This window comes from Lagopus muta, chromosome 9 (assembly GCF_023343835.1).
Source record: "Lagopus muta isolate bLagMut1 chromosome 9, bLagMut1 primary, whole genome shotgun sequence".
Lineage (NCBI taxonomy): Eukaryota > Metazoa > Chordata > Aves > Galliformes > Phasianidae > Lagopus > Lagopus muta.
In genome coordinates, this window is record NC_064441.1 from 3,714,428 (window position 1) to 3,738,536 (window position 24,109).

At 42.5% G+C, this 24,109-nt stretch overlaps 1 protein-coding gene across 10 annotated transcripts in view; it reads right to left on the bottom strand.

The window, feature by feature from the left end:
- Positions 1–3,395: 3,395 nt before the first annotated feature.
- The window catches only part of MECOM (MDS1 and EVI1 complex locus), a 299,911-nt gene continuing 279,197 nt past the window's right edge, over positions 3,396–24,109 (bottom strand). For 6 of the 10 annotated variants that reach the window (XM_048954824.1, XM_048954823.1, XM_048954833.1 and 3 more), the window contains 8 exons: positions 22,291–22,317; positions 14,815–14,981; positions 13,496–13,573; positions 10,729–10,898; positions 9,550–9,694; positions 6,952–7,188; positions 5,956–6,142; positions 3,396–5,068 (listed from right to left, as the gene is read on the bottom strand). In XM_048954824.1, the coding sequence (XP_048810781.1) occupies positions 4,934–5,068; positions 5,956–6,142; positions 6,952–7,188; positions 9,550–9,694; positions 10,729–10,898; positions 13,496–13,573; positions 14,815–14,981; positions 22,291–22,317 (1,146 nt within the window). In that variant the 3' untranslated portion in view covers positions 3,396–4,933. The remainder of the gene's footprint in view (positions 5,069–5,955; positions 6,143–6,951; positions 7,189–9,549; positions 9,695–10,728; positions 10,899–13,495; positions 13,574–14,814; positions 14,982–22,290; positions 22,318–24,109) is intronic. The other 4 variants (XM_048954827.1, XM_048954826.1, XM_048954834.1 and 1 more) reach the window with 2 other exon arrangements.

The window sequence follows — 24,109 nt, forward strand, 5'->3', positions numbered from 1 at the left end:
TAGTAAACTTTGCTTTGCTAAATTGTGTTCCTCTAATAACAAATGGATCTAAACTGGGGAGAAGTGACGGAAAAGAAAAAAGGATCCTAGTAATATTTTTTAGGCTTTGTTGCTTGTTCTCCCCTTATCCCGCTCCCCAGCCTTCGTTAAGTGAATCTGAACTGTAAAGCTGAGCATTTCCTAATGTTGGCACCATTTTCTGTATCGAAACAAAAGATGAATTAATAGGACGAGTGGAAGCCGCATAGTAGGTATACTCATAAAACTTACACAGACTTTCAATGGGATGGGAAGAGGATGGTTTTGGCCAGGATTCAGGATACATTTTTCTTACAACTGGAATCCTGGCAAGGTATGTGGTCTTTGACATGGAGAAAGGATCTTCTGTTTGGTGCTAGATGGATGTGTTTTGTTTAAATCATTACTGGAAGCATCTTTAAACTCAAGCAGCTTTTCTGCGCCGCTCCGTGACTGACCAGCAAAACCACAAATGAGACTTAATGCGGCTGGAAGGCAGCGCGGTGCGGGGAAGGGATCCAGGAGCTCGCAGTGATCCTGCGTGTGCCTGAGAAAGGGGGAACTGACAGAAAGCTTTAAAGTTCAAGACGTGAACGCAGCAACCGGCCAAACTGAACCTCTGAGCTAAAGCAGCCTCTCAAATGGTTTTATAATAACTTCCCCTCCCATTATGCTGCAAACGGCGGCTGTTAACGCAGTGAGGCAGTGGGGCTGACACAGGAGCAGCGGCTCGGACTTGTGTGCTGGTGAGGGTCTGGGCCAGGGTGAGCTATTGATTAATCATCTTGTCATGCTGGTGCTTTGTTATATTCTGTAGATGGAAATTGAGGCGCTAATACGCTGCTCCATCCTGTAGTGAGTCTGCTGTATCACATGGGAACGATTTGTTGACTTATGGAAAACTACTACAGTGGGCTGAACGGTAGGATGATGCTGAAACAAGCTGAAGGGATTTTTTTTATTAAACTACTCCTCAAATAACTCTTAATAAAAAAAAAAAAGTAATAACTGCAACAAAAAGCCAGAAACTGGGGTCCTTGCTTAGCAAGCTGTTCGTCTGGACAAGTGCATTTGTTCCTATCTACAAGGGGAGGTTGAGGGAAGTTACCACAAACAAAAAAACTGCCCAGTTCTCTTCAGTTATGTGTGAGGTGAGGTAGCTGATGAAATCCTGGTTTGCATTTCAGTTGCTCCTCTCTGTAACTAACAATGCTGCTGAGAAAAGGCAATGAAAGTCAAGGTCATGGTAAGGTACCTGAATGAAGTTGAAGGACCCCTACAGATAAATCTGTCTCCCTTTGTTCCAAGCTTTGTGTTTTCATTTCAAAGTATCTCACCAGCACTAGAGGAGTACAAGACAGGCTTACACTACTGTTTTCTATACTACAAACTCATTTGTTTCTTGGTACATTGCAAAATATTTTTTACTGCCCTGCAGGGACCGTAATAAATTAAGGAGAAAAAAAGTCCTTCTCAAGTAAGCCTAGGTGAATAACAGTCATACATCAAGATGATCAAAGTGGTGGATTTTCTTCCTTCTCTTTGAAATCCCTATGTTTTAACTGGCCCTTCTCAACATGGTTCCAAGCCTGGCATGTTGTCTTCCCCCTCTGTCTACCCCATCCCATACACAGACCCTCCCCTTACATGGGGAACCTCCCCAAGGGTCTGCAGACACAGGAATGCATAGGTTAAAATAGTCCCGCAGCTCAGCTAAACAAGGCCTTTCCTTGACAGTTATGTGATGGGAGGGTGCTAAGTAACCCAGAACATGAAACCCAGGGGAAGCTGTCCCACCCTATCCCCACCTTCCAAAAACCCCCTTTCATCTAGGTCAGGTGAGGGCAGAGCTGATAAGAACTGTCACTGCATCAAATTAAAGGAGAAAACGATCTGGAAAGTTGTTTGCAGATAAAACTTGACTGATTAATCTATTTGTTCCCTTTACTTGGCAGAAACTTAAAACCGAGTTCCTCAGTGACTTGAACTGCATGAAAAATAATGGGCTATTTATGCAATTGTCTGCACGTACCTGACCATTGGCTCAAGCCAATGAAGTGAGGACAAAACCATGAAAGCTGGCTTTTTTTTTTTAATTGATTTTTCCTTCTTTTCCAGGTGTGGTTTAGGTGAAAATCACAGGCCTGTAGGTCACAGCTTGCCACTGACATGCGCTCAGGAGCTGGCAGTGCTACCCAAGGCAGCCCGCGCCTGTCCTTGCTGTGTTCAGCCATAACAACGCCCATGTTTCTGCCTGGTGATATCAAGTAAGTGAGACCAGAAGGCAAGAACGACACCCTGGTATTCTGAAATGCAATTTAGCACCTGCAAATGCAGTTGTGCTGCCTGGGGGGATATCTGGCCAGCAGCACCTTCCCATGCCTTTGCACTGAACTAAAGGCCTCTGGTTTTGGAAGTACTTTTGGCTTCGCTGGTGCCAAATTTAACCAAACTTCCCACAAATCATAGCCCCTCAATGCTCCTTTCCCACTGAACAGCGCTGCTTTTTGCATGCGGTTACTGCACTGGGACAATGTGAACAGTCTTATGCCAGCTTCCTTCCGTCTGGTGACAGCAACCCTTGGTCCTATTGCAAAAAAAAGACTCGACATTTAAACACAAAGGACAGCCATGTGCTGCAGCTGCAAAGGGCAACACTGGGGAGTGGTGGGGAGGGTCATCCTCACTATTCCCTTTCAGCCCTCCAGAAGTATACTGAGATTTGAGGTTGGGATTGAAAAGACCAGACCAAGACCAAGCTAAGATGATCAGAGAGCAGAGATTGTCTTACTACTAAGATATCAGAGGGCTGGAGCACCTCTCCTATGAAGAAAGGTTGAGGAAACTTTGTTCAGTTTAGAGAAGGCTCTGGGGAGACCTCAGTGTGGCCTTCCAGTACTTGAAGGGAGCATATAAAGAAGATGGGTAATGGCTGTTTACAAGGGCGGACAGTTACATGGCAAGGGGGAATGGTTTTAAGCTGGAATACGGGAGGTTTAGGTTAGATATGAGGAGGTTTTTCACCCAGAGGGTGGTGAGGCACTGGAACAGGTTGCCCAAGGAGGCTGTGGATGCCCCATACCTGCAGGCATTCAAGGCCAGGCTGGATGTGGCTCTGGGCAGCCTGGGCTGCTGGTTGGCGACCTGCACACAGCAGGGGGTTGAAACTGGATGAGCACTGTGCTCCTTTTCAGCCCAGGCCATCCTGTGATTCCATGACTCTATGACTCAAGCTGCTGTACCCCAAGCACTGGTTACTCACAGCGCTGCAGACACACAGGCGTGCGCTCTTCACTCCCCAAACTGCAGATGAAAAATGACATTTCCGACCTGACCCAGGTAAAAAAACAAGAACAAGCAAAAAGAAAAAAGATTCCTTCAGTTTTGTAGTCCTTTATTTTTTTTTTTTAAAGTTGATCCTCCCATAGTAATGTACTGAAATGCGTAACAGTTACATTGTACAAAGCATTTAAAGAAAGTACCTCAACTTGCCGATTATTTCAAAATGAGATTATAAACAAAAGGAAAAAGAAATCTGGTCCCTCACTAAAGGCCAAAAAAACCCCCAAAAATAACTGAATGCCTTCCATTCTTTATTTATTTTCTTTTTAAACATAAATTTGGAACACTTCATCTTACAAATAGGATTAACATGAACATAACATCACACAAGCTCGCAGACAACCAGCATAAAATATTGGGTACAGTTTTTAATCAGAAGAATCATGCTTTCATGAAGAAATTATAACTGTTTATACAATTGAATCAATTTACCGTATTACAAAACAAAAAACTAAGTCGCATCTATTAGTTATTTAGTTCATTAAAAGGAAAAAAAAACAAATAAAATAAAAGAGGAATGTAAGAAAATTTCAAACACTGTTTTGCACTCCCATATACACAGATCAGTTCACCTCACTTGTGTTTTTAAGTACATGGGTGCCTACATCATAGCGCAGTGGGGGACTGGAGCAGTGCTGTTTGTTACAGGAACAGTGCTATTCTTAACCAACAAACGTTTGTTTGCCAACAAATAAATACATGGTACACACAACACAAAGAAGAGATGAGAGGGAAGGGGGAAAGGAAGCGACACAACAGAAGAGCGACATGATTGTCTAAAATTAAAACCTCCTTACAATGATTGGAACTAGTGGTGCTGTCGATGGACGCGGTGCTTCCACGGAATTATCGGGATGATTCAGCTTCTTGGAGTAGTGAACATTCATAGTTTACAATATACACAAGCCTCCTATGTATTGTTTCTCATAGTTCTTTTTTTTTTTTTCCTCATTTTTCCTTTTTTTTTTTTTTTTTTTTTTTAAACAATGCAGTTGAGAAGGCAAAAGAATTACGGAGAGAACAAAATATTCCCTGTTACTTCTTTCTACGTTTCTGATGGATAGTGTGCATTTCATGTAGCTGTTTTCTTTCTTTCTCTGAAGGGCTAAAATGCATAAAGCTTTAATGAAGAGATTTGTACATAAAAGCAACTGTTCCCAATCCTGTGTCAAACTATTTTACACAAAAAGAAAATCAATTCAGTTCCTACTTTAAAGGAGTGCCCGTGTGTGTATCAATGCAGTCTTAACCCTTTTGCCCCTGCCTCTCAAAGCCGGGTGAACTGGAAGACACTTTTTCCTGGCCCCAGTTTACATAATCCACTGAAACTCTTTTTTTTAAGTCGCATTGATCCTCCAGAAGTCAGCAGCTGCCTTTGCTGTGCAAAACAAAATATTGAGAATAAATAGTTTCTTTCTTTTTAAAATTATTCAGTTTAAGGTCACCGGACTTTAAATGAGTGACCCTGCAGATTTATAAGGCATTCTGCTCAGCAGTCTTTTAAATAGTCATATATGAAAGAGCCATGCTACTGGTTTGGACTTGGTCCCATTCTTGGTAAGACTTCACAATGTCATACGTGACTGATGGATTGGATGGCGCTGGATTCTGCAGCAGCTCTCGCCATGCTGTGCCACATATTGGGAGAATTGTGGGATGCAGAATGAAGGGAGTCCTTGTCAGAGAGAGAGAGCATCATGGCGTACGCCTGGATGGGGAAAGAAGGAAAAAGAAGAGGTCATGCTGCAAGTTCTCTGAGCTTAAAACCTTCAGCTTCCATCTGCTTACGGCGTCTTTTAGACCGCGACTGGTCTGCTAAGTTCAATGGCAAAAAAATCGCAGTGCATCAGGTGAAACCTGTCAACATTTCCACTGATGTTTTTGCCCCACTGATACTATTAATTATCTGAGCCTTCCCCTGGCTTCATGAAGCTCTGAAAAAAGCGCTGATAAAAGGCAAGGTCCCAGAGACTCTCATTTGCCTTCATGTTACAGTAAATAGGCTTCTTTCAAGAGCTTGAAGCATCACATTATCTTTTGGCTGCTATGGTATCTCACCAAATACCACAGTCTCCTTTGCTGTGACCTTCTCCACAGCTATATTCCGCAGTTTTTAAAATACAAATCTTTCACAAGGGCTAAAAAGATCCTTTTTAAGAAATGCCCCTTGAATGTTAGCTCAATTATCACTGTCTCTAAGTCATGCTCGATGAGGTAACATTAACAGACTATAAAAAAAAACCACCACAAAGACAAGCCAGAAGAGCAAGTAGCATCCCTACAGTTAAACTGCATAGCATCCACATAAACACGTGGGATGCCTGAAAGCAGGGAGCAGATTTCTTATCACGGCAGGTGGCAGACAGGAAGAAAAGCAACACAGAAGTAAGAAAATCCCCTGGTACCAAGGCCAGAGCACCCTGTGCTGTCTCACTGTAGTGGGAGTGCAGTGGGAAGCTGAGGGACGCTCAGATTAACGGAGGTGAAGCCCAGCCCTGCCTGACCAATCTGAAAAGACTTTGCCTGCCACAGACTAACAGCTTAATCCTTTAGGTATTGGGTGACAATAACATTTTAACTGAGTTAAGCTTTTACCTGGGATTTGGATTTCCTGTACAATGGTTGTTTTAGGTCCTCTGGCAGCTGGGAAGTATTGAAAGCTGCCAATTCAGCTTCACTATATTGATTTTCTTCCATTTTCCTCATTTTGAGGCTATCTGTGAAGTGCCTTATGTGGTCCAAAGCTGAAAGTCCAGTCTTATTATATTCCTCCTCTTTATACCTACAAAAACACCACAGAGGTTACAGGGACTTTTAACATCAGTTAACTGGAGGCTGCCAGTGAACTGCTGCCACTCAACACTATTCAGGCATTCACGTTTACTCCCAGGTTTTTAACCACCTGCACCAAAAACCATGTGTGCTGCAGAGCAGCCTGGTAAGCAGGAGGTTGGAAGGAGCCCCCAGAGCCCCTTGATGTCCTGCTGGTGAACTGCAGTGCACGGTCATGTTGGCCAAACCACCCTTGGTAGCATTTAGTGCTGCCCACCATCACCAACTTAGCGTTTAAGGCTGATCCTAACTGCAATCCCTCTTCCTCTCACATTTACACCTCTGATTTTTCTCCTTTTACAGGTTCATAAACCACCTTGTGCTGTGGCACCATGGTCCTGAAACAAAAGGAACCACGTTTTCTATTCTAAAAAGGAGCAAGTGGGCAGCAGGAGCAGAAGTGGGAGAGGCTGTCTCTCTTCTGTGGTGTCTCCACAGCCTTTCTTGAGACCGTTATGGAATATTAGGGTATGTTTAAGGAGCAGATAACATATCTCCCATGAACATTTCCTGTCTCACCCAGAACATGACAATAGTTCCCTAGGCAAACTTATTTTTCCCCTTGGAGGCCACAGTTTGCATGAAGAGACTGAAAACAGGGCTGGTATTGACCAAAACACGGACGGATGTTGCTATCGTAACGGGAAAGTTGGCTACCTCAGACAGGTTCCCACGGCACACAGTTTGGTGCTGGCACTCTTGTATGGTTTATTGTTTTTATTTGTGTATTGAGCAAACCAATACTAGGAAGGAACCAACCTGCCAGGGGAAGCTTTGCAGTTCATGTCCAAAGTACTCGTTTCCTCATAATCCTCCTCAGGAGTCCCCTCGTGTATGTCACTTGTAACAGGCTCTTTGACCGTTTTCCCTGCCATTTCACTTTCTTCTTCTTCTTCGTCCATCATTACTTCATCTTCTACCTCTTCGTCATCCAACAAATCTGAGTTCTGGCTGTTTACCATGGCTTTTTCATCCTTAAAGTGGCTGCCATTCATTCTGAAAGTACCAAAAGAAACAAATGCGATCATCAGAAATCACTCATGAAAACTCCATGCCAACGGGCTGCCAGAGACAGATCTAAAAAAGATGTACCAGTAAAATAACAGCATTTCATTTAGGCACTATTGTAGAAAATTCCACTAGAAATCAGTGGGGCATTACAGTGCAATCAGCACGAGATTTTCCTGTCATTCTGAGAGCCTAAACCACTGTTCAAGAGGAAGGATGTTCAGATATCCATTCCAAATTTTCTCACGCATTATTTCATCTCATATTTCCAATCATGTATGTAGTCTAGGCAAAACAACTCATTGACTTTTTGCAGAAGCCATAAGGGGTCGAGAAACTCGGAAAATCAGATCTGGCATTTTCAGCAGTGACATCCAATACCGTGTTCAGCGTTTTAAAGTCCAAATTACATGCATAATTAATTTTGCACACCACCATCCATTTGGAAGCCATATTACTTAACCAAACGTATGGATTACATACATGGGAACCTAAGTGATTCAGCTGAAGACCCAAACAGTTGTCCGTAATATTGCCTCCAGACTGAACTGCATTACTGACTGATTTGAAGAATTAAAGAAAGATCATAACATGTTTGAAATGAGAAGTCTTTAGTCTTACAAAACGAGCATGTGGAGAACCCTTTGCTCCACACAAGGTTACTGCATTGTCTGTTGCATCCAAACTTTCCTCAACTACTTCCTATGGGATCTTTTCAAGGGTATAACATCCACGCTGTAGTAGGGGCTCACTTGCAAACGGCCTCAACCACCAGGATTGGATCTATCTGCAGCCACATCACATCCACTGCATTCATAGAGGGCCAACAGTAATCAGCACAACTGTGGCATCAGCAAACACAAGGCCAGAAGAGCTGAGGATACGACTGGGCTGAACCGATGGGGCCACATGAATGCAGCCACCAGCCTATCTGCTCCACTGCTTTACGTAGCATGGCGGCCTTGATTCAGCTATTGTTCTAACTGTGCTAAAGGTCCCTACTCTTCCAGGAATACAGTTACAAAAATGGAAACGTTATTGTCTGCCTACAGTTGGTGACTGCATGTGCTTCAAACTGTGTGGGACAGTGTGGGATACAGCAAAAGTTTTAGCTAGATAAGGATGAGGCCTATGAACATGCTTGATATCTAATGTAAGACTCACAGTCATAACAGATGTACTTTTCTTCTCTATGGAGGACATACAAGTGAAAGATAGTTTATTACACAATAGCGTAATTTCATCTATTTTCTGAGCAAATTCCAGCTGATTGTGACAAGCATTAAGAAAAGTTAGGGAATGGTCTGTTTATATCACAGTTTTGAAACATCTGAGGCTATCCAGAGTCGGGAGAGCTGGAGCAACCACCCCCTCTCTAAGTTAATCAGGGCAGTATCTCTTTATCATCTTTTATTTAAATAGGCAGATATAAGAAATTGCTGAGTATAGCTTAGGCTGCCAACTTGCTTGTTATGCTCGATTGAGGCTGCAAGGAATGAAAGGGAGATGGACTACAACCAAAGTAACAAAAGCCATGTGATTAAGAAAACAGATTCTCTAATTATGCTTTCAAATGCAGCAATTTGCCAGGGATAAAATATCCATCAAAAGCAGTCTGAAGTGCCAAATTTAGAAAGGAAACACTGCATAACCCAGCAACCTTTTCACTTTGCTGACTTCCTGTTGGAGGACATGTTGAGACCAGATGTGCAAAGAAAAAATCCCAAGCCCTCATTGCCAATCAAGAAGGAATGAAATTTGAATATGCATGTAATCACTTAATCCAATACTTGCAGGGAAATTTTTGTTACGTCCACCATTTTTATTCCTTCACAAAGACATCTGGAAATTGAGAAGACAGTGAAGTTTGTCACCAACAGTAAGAAAGTTTTGATGTCGATAATGTAATGCCAACTCAAAAGCATAAATAATTCATAACGCAAAACCAGCCTCACAGAAATATGTATAGTTGATATGTGTATCCCTTTACAGCCTTTTTAGCTTAGCTGTAATCTTTATTAGCTGAAAATACTTCGAAATGGCCTCTCTTCTACTAGCTTAAAAGAACCGAAACACGTACACTTAATAAATCTTACCAGGTGTTCTCACCTACCCACAGCCTTACTGACTTTTTGCTAGCAAGCATCCTTCTAGGCACTGAGTCAGTTGCAGAACAGGACTTCTTAGATATAATGCTCCATCTCATTTAAGAATTCAGCTTACCCTTCTTTACTAACTACACATTTAAATTACATTTAAGTAATCCTTCCAGGTTTAGCTATTGGATGTAGAGTCCACCTGTTCTGCTGTGAATGTAAAACAAAGGAAACTGTAACAGTCACAACTTACCTCTCCTCTGAGTTTCGGGGGGACTGATTGTTGTGGTTGCTGTTTCCAATAAAATTCCTAATTTCTGTGAAGTAAGAATCTTCCTTGTCGTCTAGGATGGCCCCTGTGCTTTCCAGTTCTGAGTGAGGTGAAGATGTTGCAGTACCTTAACAGGAGAAATAAAGGACATCTGTTGTTCCTCATTTACATTTGCTATGCTGAATCTTCTAAATCAAATTGAAACAAAACTGAAATGATGTTTTAACTGGGTGAGACCCAGTGAGAGCTGTTCATGGTGCTCTGCCAGCTTTCAGCTGTAAAACTGGCATTTTGAAGGGAAGAGTTACTATCCACAGATGAAGGTGGTTCCCAGTCAAAATGACTCTTTCCACTTATCTTCCCCATTACCCTGCAGCTTCAGAACCATCAATCAATAACCAATGGCTGAACTGAGCAAATGGAGCTTAAGTTTAGTTATGAATTCTGTAGGTTTCCATCAAGTATGAAGCAGGCATTGACATCATCACCCAGGTTTGTTAGCACTGAGACCAGCTGAAGACATCTTTGTGAACTGGGGAACACACAGCTCTGCCTTCAGTACGTGCACCTGGTTATTTCCACTGGAGCAAAAAGTAAACTGAAAAGACTGCAGAGGTTTATGAAACCCTGCAGATACCTAAACCAGGCCAACGATTCTCAGCACAGAGTGCTGCCTCTGCTGCTGCTGTGAGGTGACAAACTTGCTCTGGGGCATTTACCTCCATCACGGGGATTTTCAGCTCCTGACAGTGGGAATATTTTACAGTGTGCCAAGAAAATCTTTTAGGGTACCCCCTGAGACTCTAAAGCTGGGATGTCTATCGACAGCCAAATCGCTGGGATTCAACCAATTTTCCCAGACTGCTCTCACAATGTTCTGGTTGGCTTAATTAAAGCCAAAAGAAAAGTCATCATCCAGTGGTATTAAGTTATACAAGGGTAGAGTTAATGCTGGGATTTTCAAAGCACTTTAAATGTCTGCAGAGCTTAGGCACTTACATATTTTCCAAAAATCCCCTCACCAGAGCAGACAGTGCAGAATAACTTGTGCCTATTGACACTCTCAGAGCTCAAAGTCAGCACTGAATGGGAATGTGAAGTCCTTGTATGCATACGTGAGCTGCACACAGGGGGCAATGGAAAGGGAAAAGGCATACATACCAGACATGTTGCCATTCTCATGCTTTTTTAGATGTCTGTCAAGATTGGTTTGTTGACCAAAACACCTGTCACACAAGTGACACTTGAATGGCTTCTCTTTATTGTGGATATTACGGACATGTCTCTGCAGGTTGGAAGATATGCTAAAGGACCTGTCACAGTATTTGCATCTAAAAAGGCAGAACAGGTGGGGAGAAAAGCGTTTGTTAGTTGCTTAAAACATCAGATTTACTCTAAGAGACATGAAGCACCTTCCAAGCTTTGCCTAACTACTCAAACTCTTGGTCCCTCTTGTGCCAAAACCCTCCCTCCAAAGTGTTCTGGCTGAATAACTGGAGAGCCGTGCTCTTGGAAAGAAGACATCACTTTTACAATTGGTTTTAATCTTTAATTCACATTAGTCTTTATCTCTTCAATACTACTCTTAGGAATGAGCATCGTATTTCAGAGTTAATGGCATCGAATTAGCCTGGGTAATTGATTCCCATGTTTTTTAAACTGTTGCACGCAAAGTTGGGAAGTTTGAAAACAGTAGAGCAATAACTCTATTGTTTCATGTGCTGCCAATACAATACAATTAAACACTTTTGGAAAAAAACATGAAACAGATCTCTTCTAATGCTCAAATAAGGTAAAAAGGGCTATTTCTTTTCCTATTCTAAATTATACTGTGTGATTAAATCTTTTCTTGAGGAATTAGCTTGCTTGATTGCTAATCCCAGAGGAAATTTGGTTATCTTGCAAAAACCAGCAATAAACAATTCCAACCTTTAATACTGTGCCAATGTGAGTAGTTTAGTCTATCACTCTGGTACCAGAGGCATCAATTTTCATACTCGGCAGTGATTTGGAGTCCCTAAAGCCTTTACTGCATTGCTCTTTAAGCCATTACTAAGTCATACTATAACTATTCCAAATTCTCTTGCTGGCAACCAGCCAGCAGTCTTCACCACTTTAGTTTCTCAATCTTTCATTTCTCCTGTACTTCTCTACATGTCTCTTATGCTTGTCAATGATGTCAATTTTTTAGTGCTGAAATCACCCATTATGCTACTAATTGTTCCTGGCTTTTATGTCACGGACAGGCATTACGTGCATCAAGACATTTCTTCAATAAAATCAGATGTGAATCGCATTTCCCAAAGAGACTGGAGGCAAAAAAAAAACACCAAAAAACCAACAACCCCACCATACTGTTTCCTCCCAAACAATGAGCTTAGTCTGCTCTTTACAGGTCATAAAACTGTGATGCAGAAATTTGTGCATTTGTTTTACTGGAACATGAGCTGGCTTCTTTCCAGCTGATTTAAATTAATCTTTCATTTTCAATAAGGCAAAGCTTCCATATGCATTTCTGTGTGTAACTGTCCTGGATAAAATATCACATACATATCCTTATCAACAAGAGAGTACACCCACATGGGTTTTGGTTACTCAGACCTCAGAAAGCATCCAGATATAAATGCAGTCATGTTTTTGCAACTGGGATCTTTCAGAAATCAAATGATTGACAAAACACCCAACTTTAGGCTTAAAACAACACCACAGAGTTCTTACCAAAACAAACAAACAAACACCAACAACAACAAAAGCCCACTTGGTTTTTGCAAGGCAAAACATGGCTGTGAACCCTCTTCAAAATCACTTCGCCCTACACCCTTCAAAGTGCCATCCATCCCACATGGCAAAGACAGGACTGCAAATGGTGCCTGGGTGGCTGCTTATGCCAAAAGAATTCCACAGGCTATGACCAAAACCTCCCGCCATCTCTGCAGTGTAAATACAGAACAGCAGCACTGCATGCAGCCACCCTTGCCCAGAGGAGTACAAAAAGTGAGCTGGGGGTCGGCCTCTCCTCTCGTGTCATTAGTGATAGGACCAGAGGGAATGGTTTCAAGCTACGGCAGGGAAGATTCAGGCTGGACATCAGGAAGTATTACTGTTCAGAAAGGGTGGTCAGGCACTGGAATGGACTGCCCAGGGAGGTGGTGGAGTCACCGAGCCTGGGGGTGTTCAAGGAAAGGCTGGATGTTGTGTTGAGGGACATCGTTTAGTGGGAGCTGTTGGGAATAGGTGAACGGTTGGACTGGATGATCTTTTAGGTCTTTTCCAACCTTGGTGATTCTATGATTCTATGATTCTAAAAAGCCCTTTTTTAAACAAAGGCAAGTTTTCATGTTTGCCATCCTCAAAAGGTTCTGAGAAACAAAGATACATTCCCACAAAGAATAGAAGTTTCCTGGTGAGTTAATTGGGGAGAAATGTTCCGCTGGCATGAGGCAGCCCACTTCCAACATCAAGTCAAAAAGTCCACCCCAGCTCTCCTAGCAGTGACCTGCCTGACCACAGGCAACCCTGCTTAGCAAGGACTGCCTATTTTTAGATACAAAATCAAAATGCAATGGTGGGCAGCAATGAGATTTCCAAGGTTTGGGCAGCAAAATGTGCCTGCTGGTATCAGTGGGGATTATCTAGATAATTGAAAGGGCTCAGGCTCATGCACAAGGTGCCACAGCTGAGCAGACGGGTGAGTGATGCTGAAGCACCTCTCCAGCATCATGCACACACCTTGACACGACAGCAACCACGTGGGAACAGCTCTGCTTAGCCATGAGGACATGCCTTTTCCAATGGCAATGTGTCCCACCCCCCGAATTCACTGAGGTCAGTGACAAAGCCACCATTAATATCCACTCTTGCACACGTGTCCCCTTGCTTTATTCACATAAAATGCACAACCACCAATGTGTGTAACTGGCTGTGGTACCTGTAGGGCTGCTCTCCAGTGTGCGTCCTCAGGTGGCGGGTTAGGTTTGCAGATCTGGGGAAAATCTTGCCACAGTATCTGTGGTGAGAAGAGGTTCCGTAAGGTAATGCAAGCAATGCTGGCTTTGTTCCAGTCTGAGATGTGCTACAGGCACAGCCCTAATGGAATCACAGCTACGTGGTACTATTGGCACTGCTTTGGTGTAATGACACCTCAATAAAAGCATCAAATAAATATAAGTGATTGAGACATACACACACGTAGGAATGGAACTGGAATTGCTGGCACCAACCAGCTTTTTTTCTGCATAAGCAAATGGCACGTGGAAACATACTAGTTTCAGAGATTGCACAAAATCTCTAATCTCACTAAGTGCTTATCTGTCACATTCAGATTTGGAATCATGAGGATCTGCTATTAAAGTCTTGGATTTCAACTTCAATGTAAGCAAATTTCAAACCTTTCAGCCAATTCTACGTGTCAGCAAACGTGACACCATCTTGTGCACTGAATAGGATCAGACCTGACAAGACTCAAAGATTTAATCCATCAAGGTATATTTCTATAACAACACGTCTTGAAAGAAGGTTGCATGTTTTCAGAAAGATCAGATAAACCAATATGCCAATGTCAAATACCTGTGCATTCTGGAGATGATACAGAGATCTACATTTAAAAAATCTCCAAACTCTATAATATGGCACAGGAATAATAATGATTTTATATATACAACGTGCATAAATATATGTGATACATGAAATACATACTATATAATGTAAAATACATAATGTGGATACATCCTGATAGATACAGATATTATCTATCTATGTACAGATAACGTGAGCCCTTCCTGCTCATTTAAGAAGCATATTACTATTCAGTTTATAATTGTTCCAGTTCTATTAATCACATTCAGCTCATTTTTGTATGGGGACAGAGCACACACAGCTCACAGGAGAATGAGGCTGGTGGTTGCTTAACATGTTGGCTTTGAACATTGCATTCCTTAGTTTTTAAGACTGCATTTACTTTTTTTACATGACGTGCAAGCCCTCAAGACAGCTAATTCTGCTCTCCTTGACAAAGCTCCTATTCATGTTGGTTCTATGTACAGTCATCTTCATTTTATGTCCTAATAAGTCATCTGTTTTATCACTGATTCCTTTGGATGCCAAAGGGAGGAAAACATGAGAAGAACAATTCTGTAGTTTACAATTAAAAAAAATACATCAATCAATAACGAAAGCACACTCGTGAATATGAAAGTGACAAGGCAATCTAGACAAGGAGTTGTTTATGGAGTAGGTTTGTGTTGTTACCTGCAGGTGTAGCGCTCCTTGCCCTTGCGCAGGAGGGTCTCAGGCAGAGCACTTGGAGGGGCTCGGAAGTTGAACATGGATGGCATTGACTGGATCATCTCATTGGCCTCTGGCTTCAAGGCACTGAAACTCTCCAGCTTTTCGGCCATGTTTTCTATAGCTGACATCTGCAATGGAAGATGGCACAACAGTCGGCACGGTCAGTACCGCTGTGGGTTTGTGTCTGTGGTCAAAGTGCTAAGCATAAAGGACACAGACTTCCCAGAAGACATACAAAATAGCAAATGTAGAGCTGCAGTCACAAAAACTACTGGGCAGAGTATGCAATGAGGTGGCCATGATGATGGCCCTCTCAGAGTAACCCCCATAACTGCTGCAATGGGTCTGATCCACTGCAAGACCAGTACACAGCAGAACTGCTCTAATGGCTACAAGTAAAGCTGCTTCCATACAAAGTCTAAATCAGCCATTTCATGTTATTTTTAAGCCTCAACAGCTACAGAAACAGAGCTGTGCAGCCGTACTCTGTGGGTGCGTATGAGTGTGCAGCCCATCTACTGAAACCATTGGCCTCTTTAGACCAAATCAATAGAATAGAGAATTCGGTAAGAGATGAATTCCTACTTTTTTTTTTAAATTATGGACTTTCAGAGGACAAGTATCTCAAAGGACACAAAGCACTCCAGCTAAACTAGCAGATGCAACAAGCCGAGAAGCTCCATCATTGTCCCAGCCACATCCAAGCATTCAGTCAAATCTTGCAGATCAGAGTCAAACATCATGACATAAATCCATCAGAAATGAAGCTCTGGTGGGTTTGGTGCTATTTATTCATTCACATTACCCACTAGATGCCTGTCAGGCTTTCTTACAACCTCTTAATATTTCTACTCTACCTTCAGTTGCTTGTAAACCCTATGCACTTTGGGATGCTGCCTCTTCCTGTAGCTGTACAAAACGGCTTTTATTTTCAGGGAGGGGGTATTAAATAATTTCTGAAGATTGTTTCCCTTCAAAGTGTCTGGAAATGACCACAAGAAATGGCTCCAAAACTTCCAACATTGTCACGTAAAGAGCTGAAGATCGCTGCTGAGCCTCCTGACAGGTAAAATAGCTGCCTGCCTCCTACTGTCACCATAAACAAATGGAAAAAAATAAACAAACAATAGAAATGCAAGAACTGCACTTGAAGAAGGTGGGTGCACCGGAGATCCCATGCCACGAGCATGCAAATTGCTTCATCATAAACCACAGCATTAATCAAGTGCTATCTATCAGAACACCTCTGCAGCACATTCTTCAGAATCCACGAGGACTACTCTGATTCCCTTTGCTGTTATTTTAATGGGAAGAACTGCACGTTTGTCTCCAGACAGGGCTCTGCAGGTGCTGGCTAGCTCTGGCTTTGGTCTTTTTTTTTCCCTTTAGCCCACAGCCTGCCCTCTCATTTCATGCTCAGGCTCCTAATGCTGAGTACAAATTGCAATGTACAGAGTACCACTGCCAATTTGCCAAATGTCTTTCATCAAACACACTGCAAAAAAAAAAAAAAAAAAAAAAAAGAAAATCTCAGAGGGAAGTCAAGATACATTTACTTGTCAGGCAACAAATGGGAAAGCATTGCGAGGCAGTAGGGGCTGTAAGCTCTGGGGTTTGATTCATAATCACTCAGCTGCTAAAACATTCTCCACAGATGCAAGTGGACAGCACATTTGTCAATATGAAGGATTTTGACATGTACTGATCACAGGCATGAGATATGTAATGATGATGCTGCTGGGAGAGGAGGTAATTCTATCTCGGCAGAGAGATGTCATTATCAACCCATATGACTCAACATTACCATACATTTATTTTTATAGGACTTCATATTTTTCTGCAGTAAGAATTGATTCTTAAACCTTTTATAATAGTTCTTCCGCTGCCTGTAACTCCTTCTAATTGTTCCCTGCAAGAAATCATTTATCAGTTTTGCAATTGTGGAAAATTAATGGTTTGAATGAAAAATGACCTTTGGCCTTCAGGCTGATTAGCAGTGACAAGACAGTGTATGGGTTATGATAGCACATATTTATAGTGAAGAATAATAAGGGCATCGAGAAGTATAATAAATGTTTTATTTATGTATATTTAATATTCAAGTCAGTTTCATTATCTAGTGGTTTTAAATCATTTTTGGATCATCATTTCTCACGTACGTGGTTCCCTTCAGTAATATATTAAAGCAACTATTTTCCCCTTTCCATTTAAAATGGCTTAGTCATGCTTATTTCTTTTTATTATCTTTGGGATTTTGCAGAGGAGAAATGGAGAATGAATCTTCTCTCATGTACAGTGCTGTAGGTCAGTACCAACCCTTCTCTGCCACCAGGACTACATCAGTCCTGAGACAGGTATGAAATCAGGATCTAATCTTAAATCCCTCATTCAGAGGAAATACAAGCACTTCCAATTATTATAAAGCATTACGAGATTTCCTAAAATATGTTTCTCACCACAGGAATGACTATTGTGTTTTTTAAAGACTGATCCCTGTAGTTACCTGGTATGATTTATGTGTTTCAAGAAATACAACAAAGGGAAATGCTCAGCCCAAAGTCTTTCCTGATATGAATCAGTGTCACTCCGCTGCTGTCGGTACGATTACAGCAGTGTCTATCCGATGGAGATGGGGCTCACAATATTGGAGCATTTTCTTAAGAATAACGGGCAGTAAATTCTTTTTGCAGAGGTTGCAACATCACACAAGCCAGCTCTGATTAAAGCAGGGTGAAGATGAGAGATGAGTTTGCTCCCTGTCAGCCTTCCTGCCCAGACTGCGCACCACCGTGAAGGTCACCAGCTCCATGCAGAAGCTGATGCTCCTCCACAGAAAACTTGGCTAAGAACCCCGAGGCTAAAAGCTGACACCAGCAGTAGGAAAAGGAAATCCTACACAAAAGTTTGGAAGGCATCAACAATGCAGATATAGGGAAGCGAGCTGCAAACCACTGAAGGGTTTGCAACCTTCAGGATGCTCTTCTCTGTCACATCCCAGCTGCTTCTCAGCTCTTGCCCTCTGCTCCTCTCTCCCTAGCATATTTGGGATGCCCCCAGTGCTGCACAGCACCTGGCACAGAAACTGCCATGGGGATGATACACACACATGCAGCATGGGTTTGTTACAGCCCATACAAAATCTGTCATCCCTGCCCAACAACAGGGTCTCACCTACTTAAATTTCAGTTAACATCCACCAGTCATCAATCCATTTGCAAAATCTGAACAGAGTGATGTGAAATCCAGCATTTGTGGTGCTTAGGACAGAAGTAGTAAGACCAAGCAGGAATTACAAACACTCTGACATACAATTCTGGGGAACCAGTGCCATGGTTTTAAGCAGTGGCCCCAGGGATACACAAAGGGTCCTCCAAGGACCAGACCTTCTGCCCACTGTCTGTCACATGCCAGAAATGAGACGTGTAAGAGCTTTAATTAGTAGTTGCATCTCGATTACTGCACTGAGAGGTGATGGCTTTAGCTCCCATTCATCTCTCTAAACCCACTTTGAATCCATTTGCATTTTTGTCAAGGAGTCCACCAGCACAATTAGGTGCATATGAAATACACTGGCTTTTGTTCCTTTGAACAAAATCCTTTTGCCTGATAATTCAACTGGGTGTCCCTCATTTTTTCTGTATTGTAAAAACTAATGAATAACCATTTCTCACTCAGGTCCTGCTCACCAATCACCACGTTACAGAGTTGTGCCACAGCGCTCTCAGGCATTTTTTTTCCAAGCTCAAAAATCAAGATCTACTTAAGGCTCCTTTTGTGGGGAAGCTGTTCCCTACCTCTGATCATCACTGTTGCACTTTTCTGCGTCTTTTCTAATTCTACTCTGCCTTTTTTGAGAGGGGTTTCAGCTGTATTCAAGACCTGAAAACAATATAACATAATGACATTTTCAGTTCATTTCTGTTAAGCACTCAGATAATATTTTCATAAAACCATTGACTTCAAGATGCTTTTCCTGAATGACCCGAGCTAAGAGTTGTACCTTCCCCTCTGTGTAACTAGGTACTTACTAACATGGAGTTTCTCTGCTATTTTAATCCCTGGTGACTCAGCTTTTGGTGGAACTCCTGCAGTTAGCTCTGCGTTTAGCTATTCTCAATAAACTGCTGGCTCTCTGCTCTTAGCCTGTTTGCTCCCTTTCCCGTGCTGTTTACAAACAGATTTAATCCTTCACATCCTATTGACACCCCTGGGTGAAGCTGGTGATACAATCCAACTGCTGCAAAAACTGCTGATGTATTCTTACCTTTGTTTTCCTGTTGTTGGTGTGTTTGGTTTTTGTTTGTTTGTTTAGATAATTATTAATCCAGAAGACTTTCCCTGTTCTGCAGAGCTTCTTTAGGAGCAATCAGGGAGAACCCTTCCTTCAGCTGAAACACAACCCAAGCAGCCTTTACTCCTCCAAAACCCCGAGCTCCTGGTGCAAACTGCTACAGCATCAAGCCTCAGCAGGGTGCTTTGTTCCAGGGATGGTGCTTGAACACCACCAGGCATGGAAACTTTTGGGGATCTGAGCCCCAGCAGGCACCCAGGGCTGCAACCATCCCGTACTGGGCACAGGGAGGAAGGTATGACCCCAAGGAGGGGATCAGTTAATTGCCACATCCATGGAGAAAGCCCTCTGAGGAGGCAGGAGAGCAAGGAGGTCCCGTTACATATTTTACACTGCAGTTACGGCCTTACGGACAAGTCATGTCTGCTCCTAATCTGAGATTGGTGACTGACAGCGTTTTATAGGGAGCAGTAACTTTTGATTTACATATAGGAGTTGTTGATTCAATCTACGTCCAGATGTCTGGAAAAGGAAGCAGCTTCCCCCCACCTCCCTCCTGCTCCCTGAGAGCCCATTAACCTCCTACTGACGCAAACTAATATGTAGTCACAATTCCCCAGCTCAGACTCAGAAATGCAGACATTACCATAATCGGCTAAAACAAGTATTTATAAACATTTCAACGGGCAAGATACCATCAGCAGGGGTCCTGAATATTTGTCTTAAAATTTATTAACCAACCACAGAGAAAGTGGCATAAATAAAGCAAGGTTTGTTGTTGCTGCTTTTTAAGAATAACCTGATGATATGAAATAATCTAGCAGACAATGTCATCAATTACATGACCTAATGTTTTACTAACGAGACTCCTTCGATGCTATTATCATAAAAACAACTGACTTTATGGTCACAACTCATGGGAAAAAAATGGTTCAAACGTTTGCTTTCTATTTTTACTACTGTTATTTAGAGAAATCCTGAAGACCCAACTACCGAAGTTCAGAATTTCTTCCTCCCCAGTTCAAGTCATGCTGCTTTCTCTAAAAATTACAACTTGTGAATTGCTTGTAATGTATCTGGCCATCCAGCCACTTGTACCATGCCCAAAGGCCTTGCACACATGGCTGAACTCACACATGGCTGTAAAAAACTTCAGCTGACCTCCAGCTCAGACCCACAAAATCTCTACTTGGGTTAATGCTGTTGGTGAGCGTTTATCTAAATCTAACAGAATGGATCATGTCTTAAAATACATCCCGTAAAATAAAAGCTTTGTTAATGTACTCATTAAAGTTCTTATCATTTATTTTTAAATTAATTTAATTACTTAATGATTATGCTCCACAAGGGGATCGCAAATGAAATTTGAATCTCATTAGACAATCTCTTTATAGCAACTTTCTCTTGATGGGACCAGTAGGGAATGAAAAAGTTCACAGACTAAATAAATTATGGTCCGCTCAAGAGAGGATGCTCCCCATTGAGTCAGACTACAGCATTCCTGCCAAACAATGAGAAACAATGTGAAATAATCTTGAAATATGCGGCACAGGCAACTGTGAATTGAGACAGAAAGGCACATGTGACGTTCAGATTTCTCAAGATGAAGATTCACCCATGAATCAGCATCCCGTGCAAGGCATTTTATGCCTTACATACCTATTGCTGCAGCTGCTCAAGCACTAGCATGGCCTGGAGATTCACGCTCACACAACAACAACAGAACAAAGGAAATCCAAAGACCAAGCCAATGCCAAAGAAAGTAGACCGAAGAAACAGGCTGCGCTGGGGTTTTCAGCTCCCCAAATATCCCCAAACAGAGCATCTCTGAGATGCAGGGTGCACAGACCAAATCACGTCCCTCCATGGGCTCTGGATATGGCCGCTCTGAACTGCTGCAAAGAAGATGCTTGGGAACTCCTCCAAGCCTGGCACCCGATCCTACGTCCTAGGGGCTTGTCATCTGCTTGCATAGGACTAATGATGGAAATCCCTGCAGCTTTCCCTTTGGTTCTTCTACTGGTTTTCACTAAGGCCAGCATCGCTGCAACGGGGTTTTGGGTACAGACATTCCCACAGCTCCAGTCACCTCTCTGTGACTGAGCTCATTCAGGATCTGTCCTCAGGATCTTAGACACCAGCATTTCAAGGAGACAAAACGGGCATCCAAAGCCACATGTGCACAAAGCAAAGCCCCATGGCTGCCGTGGAGGAGAGCAGTGTGCAGACATCCCTGGGGCCTCATGCATGCAGGCAGGAGCACATTGCCATCTCTGTCTGGGAAATCCTGGCTTCAGCTCATGCAACCAGCCCACATCCCACTGCAAGCCATGAGCAAGCATGAGTCAGCCCCAAGTCTTCCCTCTGAGACCCACAGCCGTGAGGGTGGAAAAAATCTGGGACAAGTATTGATGGGTTCAGCGATAAGAGGAGCAAATCTCGGTGCTATTCCACTTGCATCTGTAAAAGCAGTTGCTGTGGCTCTTTTTTTGTTGTTTTTTTTTTTCAAGAGCAATTTAGATGTATTAAAAATAAGTTTTATAAAAATAGATGAGCCTGCTTGAATGCATCCCAGATACTAAAAGCAGAATTTCTGTTCACACGAGGGGGGACTGTGTGTAACTATACACACAGGACAAGTTTGAACCCAGCACTGCAAATAAGTGGGTGTTTTATTCGGGCTTTAAATATAGCAATTAAACTCCAAACTTCGAAGCTATTAAAGTGACTGACTCCCTCTGAAGTCAATAACAAGTGCGAAGTCCTCCGAGGCTCTGTGTTTTAATGTTCTAGAACATAGATTAAATATTTCTAATTCTTGCAAGCTAACAATATTTCAGCCTGAAAATTGTCACTACAATCTCTGAAGGAAAACAGCTTGGAACATTTTCAGTTTGGTACAAACAAAGAGCGCATTCTGAAACCCTCACTTAGGTAAAGCTCCCATTGCCATCACCAAATAAAAGCTGCAGGATTAGATCAGTGAAAATAAAGCCAATTGGACATCACAGCATTTACCCGCTACAGCGCTCTGTGGGAAAGCGTGGCGTGCTCTGTAATTGTGTGGGAAGTTATCCTTCATATTATATTTTTCTTATGCAATTTATTTCACAGCGATTAAATCAAAAATATAAGCATGAACTTACCCAAATTCTTTGATCAGGCAATTGGAACTGGGAGCAAAATTGAAACAAAAACAACACATTATTCCTGCGCTGGAATCCTCACTGCAATCAAACTACTAATTAAGATCGCATTTAAAGATACTAATTAAGACATTATCCTGAATGATCTGTTACACTGGGGCATTCTCTCCCTAAAAAGGCAATCCTTGTTACAGTAAATTATTGTGAACACACAATTATCTGCCTCAATCTCTCACAGCTTTGGGGTCACCGGCACTGGGAGGGTTCTGCCCAGGCAAAAGCAGGGTAAGGACAGCACAGTTTATGACCTTCATCTCTACTCCAAAGCCTATTTTAATGATTAGTCTGTTACTGCTCCTATTATCCAGTTTAAAAGAACGAAGTCAAACTTTTGGTTAGACTCAGTTCAATCAAACTGTTCCAGAAACAACCTACAGAAATACACGTTTGTAGGACAGGAATGATAAAAATATTTTGTTCCTATCTTACAGAGACAGAACCTGCCAGCAGAAAATGAAAAGTTACGGGGCAGTCCACACCTGTACTTTACAGGGGTGAATGGGGCTGTTAAACAAAAGCAGCTTTTCTGCAAGGCATTCCCCAGCCCTCTATAAACACCGAGCCAAGCTCTGCTTTTGCAAACAAGAGGCTCCTTTTTATTAAAGTCAGCAAGAAAGCAGATCTGGACATTTGCTTTTTTGACATGACACGTGATGGTGATTTATTTTTCTTTTACAACGAATTTAGAGCACACATTACGCTCAGGACTTTTCCATCCACCTATCTCCCATGAGGTTACCCTAACAGACAGGTAACTGGTAACACAAAAGCCAGTACTATACCATGGAATTATTTTCTATTGCAAATGAGAAATGTGGAGGGATGGGCCAAGAGGTGCAACGCAGCCATCTGTGCACGCAACAGGAGAACCCTGGGGTGGCATTCAGCAGTGGGAGCCATCCCTGCTGGCCTCATGGCACAGAACTGGCCCCTGACACCTGACATGCTGTTCACACTGGCACTGTCCTCATGCATCAGCACAGTGGGGCAGGTCCTGCTCACTGATAGTAGAGCACCCACTGCTGTTTCCATTTCACCACGTTAACCTCTCCCAGCATCCTCTACTGACCTTCCTCCAGGTCTCCTTGGCTTCATAAGGCAGTACCCAACTCCTTCTCACCCCCAAACACCCTCCTAGCAAGGCAATTTGGCACAAGCAGCCTCCTTCCACACCACCAACCACTGGCATCATCACACCATCACGCGCTAAAACTCACAAAGTCCCTCAAACCCAATTTAATTAAACAACACAGATGCACACCTGAAGATCCATCAAGGGACTCGTCAAAATTGTATCATTTCTTCCACTTTAAGTATCTTCATTTAAATAATTCACCATTCATTTACAACCATTTATCTGCTCTAACAGGATCACTCACTTGATGGAGAGGAATCAGCTCAGTTTTACACCAGGGGACACAAGGAGGATTCAGGCCTCATTTGGGCACTGGTGCATTAGTCCTGTCTGCTACAAAATAGGAATTTTCACTGATCGCTTTGCAACCCTGACAAAAAAACATAACTCAGCAGGAGGTGCTGAGCTGCTATTAAATCCTGTACATAAATTCTCCACAATTTTAATACTTAATAGACCCTTCACTTTCCACAGGCACTGGAACTGAAAAGGGCTGTTTTGCTACACTTTCCCCTCATGGAAGAGCGTTATGACTGCATACCTGCAACTACACATGCCATCAGCTCATCAGCTGTCCTTCCCAGGACTCCTTAAGTCCCATATTTCAGAATACATTCCACAGAA